Here is a 9810-nt window from a genome sequence, read left to right as displayed (position 1 = left end):
TATGTATTTCAGAAAATGCTGGACTTTCCTTACATTTTCTACTTGTGGCAAAATAATATTTACATTAATATTTACATTTTCATAATATTCAGAAACACAATCTACACTGAAATCTAACAAAGAATTTTCAATATGCTTGCAATGACAGCATTGTGATTGTGTATTATGTCAGAACTGTGTTGTAATGGGTAAAACTTTTGGGATGGATTTCTTTTTCATTCTTTCTTTTTTTCCTGAGCTGAGAAATTTGACAAATTTAAAACACTCATATATGGAATTACACAAAGTTGCAACTTGCATTGACATTAACTATTTTAAATATTCAGGATGCATGTAACAAGATAGCGCTCGACTGATACACACAGATGTATCCATCTGCTCTGGGTGTGTGCGAGTCGGGTAGAGAGCTCTGATGACAAAGCTGAGCGTGTGACCTTCCTGGCAGTAGTCAGTCATATTTCTTATATAACCAAGGCTACATAACTCTATTGTAACTCTATAGCTTCATACTAATTTAAACAATGCATATAATAAATTCTGATGTGCTACATTAGGACAGAGCAGAACACATTCTTTCCACTTACTTATAACACAAAATGGTAATTTTAACATGATGTTGGCCATATTTTAGAACAATCATTCATGTTAATTTTGGTTATGTGCTTTTCTGAGCCAGTTTCTTTAGCCTAAACTGAATTAAGTTGGACAATTTCCACTAAGTGAAGCTTCATACAAAATATAACCATGATTTGATGCAGTGTTTCTAACAGCTCCTGATCATTTCTATCAAAACTTCCCATATTAGACTTACTGCACAAACGTGAAGGGACTGTCTGACTGATTTTTACACCCATTCATTCGATCATCCATCGTCAAACAGACATACATGCAGAAGGCCATCGTGAAACCAGATCCCTTCAACAGCTGAATCAAGGGCTGGCAAAAGGTGCAACAAGGGGGGTAGGGAGAGGCTGAAAGACAAGAAAAAGAAGGCTGGACAAAAATGCATCGCTGAAGAGCATAAAGAAATATGAAAGAAAGGCTTTTAGTCCAACAGATAACATCTCAAGAGATGACAATGAACTGAACAAAAATGTCCTCTGAGCAATTTCCTAAAAACCTGTATAAGTCATTTTTAGTGAACGTCTTCTACAATGAACTACGCAGAGAAAATAAAGCTAGAACAGCCAAAATAAAAAACTCAAATCATAATTACAATTATGATACATTTTCACATTGATTAACACTGGTTAGCAGAGCTATTTAATTTTCACCTCATGCCCTTAAATCTGGGGTTTAAAAAGCCACTACTAATGAGGCAGTTATGAAAAATATTTTTTTTAAAAAGACTTGTTGGGTAAAATTTGAAGAACTGTTAATGCATCTTAACCAATGAAGGAATCTTCCAGACTGATTTAAAATGCCAAAAGTAATCAATGAAAAAAGGGGTTGTGATACAGTGGCGGGGTGGAGTAGTGGGAGTGCAGATGGGGTGAACAGAGACATCAAGAAGAGGGGTTGGGTTTATGAGTGGGTGTGGGGGTGGTAGAGCTACAAATAGTTGCACTCAGTGGCTGGCATTTCTTCACTTAGTTTTCTTCCCAGTTGCCCAGTGGGACAGTTGGGTCTCAGCACCTCAAGCGGTTCCATCAAATCTACAACTCAACCAACAACTCAACCAGCCATGAGCAAGTCCTACAGCTCCTCAGCCCAGAGTGCTTCCTCGTACCGTCGCACCTTTGGCTCTGGTGTTGGGTCAACACCACTGTCATCGATGTTCTCCTCCTCTCTAGGAGGAGCCCACAGCTCCGCTTCTAGCCGTATGTCTAGCAGAGTCTACGAAGTCAAGAGCACCGGCATTCCCTCTTATTCTAGCTTCAACTTGTCTTCTGGGGCCGGGCTCGGCTCCTCCAAGGCCATGCGCACCTATGCCGGGGAGAAGCTCGACTTCAACCTTGCAGACGCCATGAACCAAGACTTCCTCAACACAAGGACCAATGAGAAGGCCGAGCTTCAGCACCTCAATGACCGCTTTGCTAGCTACATTGAGAAGGTGCGTTTCCTGGAGCAGCAGAATGCCGCGCTGACAGTGGAGATCGAGAAGCTCAGGGGCCGCGAGGGGCCTGGGCGTGTGGCTGAGCTGTATGAGGAGGAAATGAGGGAGCTGAGGAGGCAGATAGAGGCCATCACCAACCAGCGTGCCAGAGTGGAGGTGGAGAGAGACAACCTGGCCGATGACCTGCAGAAACTTAAGCTCAGGTAAGCTTGGATTGATGGGACTGGGCCAATATGTAGATAAACATCTTCATGAACAAATGATGAGTAAAGAAAAATATATATATAAAAAACTGACTCATGTAATATGGCTTTAATATAAGTGAGCTACTGGAAACACATGCACTCACATGTAGGAGTACACAGGAGTCTCATGTTAAGTCTAAAGCCAAACAAATGGAATAGTTTGAATTAACTGAAACATGGGGGATGTGATCCTTTTTTACTTAAAGAAAAGCTCATTCTGTTACATTTATAAAAAAAAAAAAAAAAATCATGTGATACAATAAATATTTGTGACCTCACATCCCCCCCCCTCCCCCCACTCTGGAAGGTGCTATCTCACATTCTGGCAACACACCAAACCTCTATCAGATGGAACAGAAGGAGAAAATCGGAAGACGGGAAAGCAGAAGGGGGGGAGGAGACTTTAAAACGTTTTATCCAGTGTGTTAAAAATAAAACAAACAAGTGGCATCAAGTACAACTCATTGATTTCTAAAGAGTGTCTCTCCTCTTTTGGGAAAAATGAAAACAACAAAGTAACAAAGGAGAGATTTGAGAATAGGAATGCTTCAGTAATTGTTACGGTCCAATGGCTTATTACAAAGGTGTTTTATAATTTATTCACGAGAGACACAGCAGAAGAAAATTGAGAGCAAGAGAGAGAGAGGGAGATCTGCAGGTTCATAGGAATAGAGTTGAGACTCACAGGCAGACAGATTAAGTTTCAGCTCGACAGAAAGCAGTCAGACATGAGAGAAGTAGACAGATAAAAATAAGTGTATACACACGGCCTGTTTGTTTGGTGAGTTTAAAGAAGAAGAAATCTAAAAAAGTGAAAAATTTTCAAAAGCCAGTCCACCAAATACACATTCCTTCTATGTGCACTGCATATGTGACAGAACGTGAGCATGAGAGAGAGAGAAAAGCACGGGGAGCTGCAGTGTGGGTGTATCGCTGAATAATCTATTTGGAGCGACTAAATCATCTCTGTGAAATTCTGTCACTGCGAGATGCTGCATGCAGCATCACTTAAATAAAATGTATATCAAAAGACAGGCTCAAACACACACAGCACTCTGACTCTTCACTCTCTGTGTATCACGCCTGCTCAAATGGTTGCCTGAAACGTTCAGTGAAACTTGTTAAAGCACCAGCTGCTCCTAATATCACATGCAAACAGTTGCAACGCATGCACGCTGACATTCTCATTGAACATTCTCACTGAACGTTTCCATGGACGATGACATGATTCAAAACCGCAAAAAAAATGCCAATAGCATCTGCTGTGTGTATTTGTGTCGGTAGTGATTATGTGTGAGGTGCATGACAGCATTTTTTTCTGCATTTTCCAGTTGTTCAAAGCGCACGGCGAAATGCTAATTCTGGAAACTGCACCGGGACAGGCCTGTGTTGCTCTCACACTGTTACCATTCTGATTCTGACAGTGTGACAGCTGCAACAGAGCTTTAGGACTCAAAGAGCAAGTGCAGAAGTGTGCGTGTGTGTGGACATGGATACAAATAAAAGCTTGAACTTTGATGTTTCATTGTCTATGCCGGTTCTATTCTTCTGAATTTACTGAGAGACGAAAAGAGCAGAAAGGCTGGAGGACTGAGAGGTGGTAACTAGTTTATCTGTCTAGTAAGTGATCCCTGGGGGGAAAAGCTGTTCACTCCAACAGTTTGTCTTCACTTTTGTTTCAACTTTCCGCTTTCTTTTTCGCTCTTTTCCTTTTTGTATGTTGCTGTCATTCTGGCAGACTGCAAGAAGAGATTCACCAGAAGGAAGAAGCTGAGAACAACCTGTCTGCTTTCAGATCTGTAAGTCTTCCATTTCCTTAAATCACTCATCTATAGCTCAGTCATTTTCTCTTCAGTCCAAAACAGAGAAACTTTGCCTCCTTTGGTTGAGCAGTCATTTTTCTCCTTTAATTTTCTTCTTATTTTAACATTTTTTAAAATGTGTTGGTTATTGGTCATTTTCTTTTTTGCCATTCTCTCCTCTTATCTAGGATGTCGACAGTGCCACTCTCGCTAGGCTGGACCTGGAGAGACGTATTGAGAGTCTGCAAGAAGAGATTGCCTTCCTCAAGAAGATTCATGAAGAGGTTTGCTGATTTACCAGCTTTGGTTGGCTGGCTTCACACAATTAGGCGGTGGGAGGGTTGCGTCTGGAATGGCATCTGGCATAAAATCCGATCCATTCGCTGTAGCAACCACTTGGGAAATAAGAGAGCAGTAAAAACTACCCTTCCTCTCTATATCTATTATGTGTGTCACTAGGATGGTGTATAGTGTATCATATAACACCTGTGTGTGTTACTATACTGTGCTGTGATATTAGATCTGAGTCTCCACAGGCATGCAGCTCTTCATGAGATCAAAGACATCGTACTTAAATCCACCTACTGATGTTAAAGCACAGATATCGTTCCCATCTACGTAAATTCATGTCTGTAGGAAAATTTAACAGTCATTTAACTATTACAGGGCAACAGAAAGATCTAACCTTATACACTTACAGATATCAAATGATATTCTGAGCCACACACTCAGACACATGTCTGCACAGCTGAAGTCCCTTCTTCTCATTTTGTCTTCTTTGCTTGAACTTTGACCTGCCAGAAATGCCAAAGTGCTGATTGGTCAAAAGACTCTGTCAGCTGTTGTGTGACAGAGAAAAAGAGGGTGTGCCTGTGAACAGATGCGAAGCTATTTATAACTTTCAGTTAGATCAGACAACAACTGAGTGCAATCCAGGCTGGCTAATTTAAAAAAAAAGCCTGTTGCTAACAGAATGCATCAGTCGACAGCTGGGTGAATTTGTAATTTGACACATTAGATTTCTATATGTAAATATTCTGATCTGACGTGTTATCGCACGTTGAATTATTTTTAACTTGTCAACTGAATTAGCAGGTATCGTTTTAATGTCCCGGTAGCTACTCACATGTTTGCTTATTCATCATTTTGACACGAGCGGAGTTTGACTTTTTCTGGACTCCTTGCAGGAAATCCGTGAGCTGCAGAGCCAGATTCAGGACACTCAGGTGCAGATCCAGATGGATATGTCTAAGCCCGACCTCACTGCTGCTCTGAGGGACATCCGCATGCAGTACGAAGCCATTGCTGCCAAAAACATTGCAGAGGCTGAAGAATGGTACAAGTCTAAGGTAGAATGGAGGCATGCACACGTAAAATGCACATAGTAGTTCTTAGCTGTTGCACTGTTAATCCTCCTGTCTTCTGTCTTCAGGTGTCTGATCTGAACCAGGCCGTGAACAAGAACAATGATGCACTGCGTCAGGCCAAGCAGGAGACCATGGAATTCAGACACCAGATCCAGTCCTACACTTGCGAGATTGACTCACTGAAGGGCACTGTGAGTATTTGTAGCAACTTTTCTCACTTTCTTTTTTGGCTTCTGATTTTACATTTCTTCTTTCTGATTGATATCATCTTTACATTTCCTTGATAACCATATTTTCAGCCATAAACAGCCATAAACTTCTGTTTCTTTTAGGTGCGTTTACTCTCTTTCAAGCTTCTTATCCCTTCTTTTCAAGGACTTCATGTCTCTGTTTCTTTGCAGAATGAGTCTCTGCTGCGCCAGATGAGAGACATGGAGGATCGCATGGCCCGCGAGGCTACTGGTTACCAAGATACCATTGCACGGCTCGAGGAAGATATTGCTAAGATGAAAGTAATACGCTTAGATATGTCATGCTGATCTTTTGCATTTCACACTGGGTAATAGAAGTAGCAGGATTTTGTGTTTGGTGAAAACTATATTTTAAGCACTTCTTACACACTGATTTCAAGGATGATATGGCCCGCCACCTGAGGGAGTACCAGGACCTCCTCAATGTGAAGATGGCCCTCGATATTGAAATTGCCACCTACCGCAAGCTGCTGGAAGGAGAGGAGAGCAGGTGTGTTTCTGTCCTAAAATTACCTTAATTTTTTGTGATTTTGCATTTATGTCGTACTCATTACTGATTTGTTATGCTCCTCTTTCTGTAGAATCACTACCACCATACCTGTCCAGTCTGCTTATTCTTCCATTGGATTCAGAGGTATGAGAAGTTGCACCCTTTATTCCTGTCACGCGTAAATACCGTTAAAATCTATTGGGCATGAGTCAATAAGGGGGGATGATAAAAGGTCTAATTATAGGCTGTGACTGTATATGGTAGCTGCTATTATAAGGGCATTACATATAGTGTCTTTGCAGTGACACATTCTGACCACTGTGTGGGGATATATGACTAAAACCTTCATGCCTCTGTGGTTCAGGGAGGCAAGAATTAACCTTCATTAATAATCATATGACTTACCCTCTTCATTTAATAGATTAACAGTAAGAAGGTGCAATTAGTCTCTGTTAGTACCTCCCATCTGAGCACTTTGTGACAGCTTAAAGTTAACACAAGGATGTTGTGTGGATGTTCCATTAATGTTACAGCCATGTGAAATTGTTCAAAGCTCATTAAACTTCTAAGTGCAATGCTTAACTAATATCAGTGACTAAATTATCTCAGTGTAGCTGCAGAAAGAATTAAAGCAGTTTATGAAAGAGCTGCATGTGTGAATTTGTTCCTACAGAGACCAGTCCTGAGTCCCAGCATCAGCGCTCATCAGAGGTTCACTCCAAGAAGACTGTTCTCATCAAGACCATTGAGACCCGCGATGGAGAGGTTTGAGCTCACACGTACATGCACACACAGGCATACACACAAATATACACTTTTATGCACAAAAATGTCCATGTTGAGGTACCCTAATGAACTACAAAAGCGCTAGTAAATTATAACTTATATTTTTTTCAACCAAACCATTCTGATTTACTATATTCTCATCCAGATTAAATATTCTATGAGCCAGAGTGCTAATGCCTCATGTGTAAGTCTGGTTTCAGTATCACACCTGCCTTCTGATTGTCTGCTCACATCAGCGGGTTGAAACAAGCTACCAGATTTAATAAGGATACGTTCCTTCTTGCATTTGTCAATCACAGCCACTACATTTTCACAACTGTCTACACATACAAATGTGGCAACATAGTAGCAAAGCTGTTTTAGCTTCTATTCTCTTTGTTATCCCTGAAATCTTGTAGTTTGAATCAATCCGGGTACAGACACTTTCATGAAAGTTACAGCACCGGCTTCCCTGAACAAGCACCTTCACTGTCAGCGCTCCAGTTGGTCCCAGCACAGTCCTTCACCTTAAGCATAACACCTGCACTGAATGTTAAGCTTAAGTAGAACTTTATTGCCAGACTAGCACGGCAGATGGGGTGTTTTCTCACACCGTTTATGCAGACACTGTGCATAGCGAAAATAGACTCTTTCCCTTTTGTATCAATTTACAGTGTCCCCTTTTTTCCCCTTCCACAGGTTGTCAGTGAGTCGACACAGCACCAGCAAGACATCATGTAAACAAGAAGAAACAATGTTACTTAAAAAATAATAGCACCAATAATGAAATCTTTTCCTATTAGAATTACAATGATTAATAAGCTGTGCCTACTTTTAGATACAAAATGCTGACCATTTTATGTAACCAGTCATGGAAGTGAAATTTAACCACTGTACATCCGTACATAAATTACTTTAAGCGTCACAGGAAAGACGCAGTGTAGAGGCATAATGCCTTTAGCCTTGTTTTAAATGAAGGGCATTCCAGGATGTTTTTCTGTATTTGTGTTACTTTTCGCTGCAAAAGAAAAGTATCTTGCATCTATCTTGTCTGCAAAAATATTTTAGTGGTAAGAGTAATATTTCAAATGAGTACAGCTCGTACTGCCGAATTATCCCATCACCCACTGTAGCAATCAATGGCAGATCAATTTGACTGAAGCACCGCAGTCAGATAAATTTCACTGTGTGTATTCCAGGATTTTTACATGTGTATGCACATCGATTGATTAAGATAGGCTATCTCTGTAACTGATTCAAGGAAAGTGAGATGTTGGTTTGAAATAGGAACTCAGTTGTGTTTTGACCTTTGAGCTCTCCAGCATGTGCTACGTGTCTGATGGTATGTGTATGAGTAACCATGGTATCCTCCTTCGCTCTGACAAAAACTCAAATAAAAGATTTCACTTGCTGGGCAGAAAGTTTATTCAAATTCTGTAACTCATATCTCTAGGCATTAGCATTCCTCAGACAGCATGCGTGCATTTTCATCCAAATCTTTATGAACTTTCTCTTCCCACTGCATGCATCAACTGATGTGGCCCGTTTTAGCTTTCCAAAAGATACTAGCTCCCCCAGCCAAGCGTAACACTCTTCTGTCAACATTTAATTTTCTTCTATACACAAAACACGAGTTGTGGCTTTCTTGAATTTATCAGTAACCAGTCGGATCTTGGTGCAAGGAAAACGAAACAAGGGCACATTAACGAGCGGCCCTTTGTCATTCTTGGTCTCCAGCAGAAGCAGATTAGCAGAGCAACAAGAATTACAGTCTGTGCAGTTTGTTTCTAAAGCCACTGGACTGAAAATGTCATCAGAGATAAAAATTTGTTGGGGTGGAGGAGAGAAAAAGGAAACACAGAAACAATAAATGAGCCTGCAAGAAAGAGCAAGACGGGAAGAAGAGAAAAACAGAGGACAAATATAATGAAAAGGTTATTGTGAGACAGAGACACGGGGAAGATCTAGAAAGAGATAATTACGCTGAATAACATAAAGAAGTATGTGACTGCTACTCCAGTAATTAGTGGAGCCATGACGGTGTGCTTTCATCACCGAATCAACAGAAAGGGCAAACTGCTCCTGTGTTCTTTTCCCTCTAAATAAAGTTTCCTCACTTCTGTGAACTCTCCTCTTTTTTCCTAGGAAGCAAAAAGCTTCAAGCATTACTGCACTTCTTATTTCTTGATTAGTTTTGCTGTTGTATTTGTTGTTATATAACTGCTGCAGTTTGTAATGAAGCTACACTGCTAATGTAGCCTGAAACCTACACTGTCAGAGCACATAAGAATGCAACTGACTGGAAATCCAGATGCTTGATTTTTCTCCATTACTTATGTTAATGATTCTTAAGCAGCTCTTTATCACAGCCAACACCTGCAGAGTAAAAATGATATTTTGAAGCTCATATCTGGTGTTTAAGAACTCGTTTTTCTCTTTACTTTGCACACTTTGTCCTCTCTAAAAGACTTGAGCCATCCTGCTCATCTTCACATTTTGCTTCCAAGGAGCCAGACTTTCTTGCAATTTCTTTCAAAGACCTTAAAATGTCTTTTTAGTGTATGAATGTGTGTGTGAATGGGTGGATGACTGAATGTAGTGTAAAGCGCTTTGGGGTCCTATGGACTAGAAAAGCGCTATACAAATGCAGGCCATTTACCATTTACCATTTACCATTTTTGAAGGTCTTGCAAAGTTTTGGCTTTTTGCTCTCATCTTCAGGGCAGTTCCTGTACATGACTGTTATCAGAGTAATGCAGCTTTTTTGTTTTGTTTGTATGTTTCTTAAGCCAAATAACATTGACCAATGAATTATGCAAATATTAAAAAAAAGG

At 40.5% G+C, this 9810-nt stretch overlaps 1 protein-coding gene across 1 annotated transcript; it reads left to right on the top strand.

Annotated features, from left to right (window-relative positions):
* Nucleotides 1-1579: 1579 nt before the first annotated feature.
* desma (desmin a) lies at nucleotides 1580-9102 on the top strand. Its single transcript, XM_004555499.5, has 10 exons — nucleotides 1580-2259; nucleotides 4040-4100; nucleotides 4292-4387; nucleotides 5291-5452; nucleotides 5536-5661; nucleotides 5872-5982; nucleotides 6102-6211; nucleotides 6303-6355; nucleotides 6885-6976; nucleotides 7676-9102. Exons 1-10 carry the CDS (start codon nucleotides 1685-1687, stop codon nucleotides 7715-7717), a joined length of 1428 nt encoding a protein of 475 aa, XP_004555556.1. The 5' UTR covers nucleotides 1580-1684; the 3' UTR covers nucleotides 7718-9102.
* Nucleotides 9103-9810: the final 708 nt, after the last annotated feature.

This window comes from Maylandia zebra, linkage group LG16 (genome assembly GCF_041146795.1).
Source record: "Maylandia zebra isolate NMK-2024a linkage group LG16, Mzebra_GT3a, whole genome shotgun sequence".
NCBI classification, from domain to species: Eukaryota; Metazoa; Chordata; class Actinopteri; order Cichliformes; family Cichlidae; genus Maylandia; species Maylandia zebra.
The sequence above is the reverse complement of the archived record's forward strand: the minus strand, read 5'-3'. Positions and strand labels throughout refer to the sequence as shown.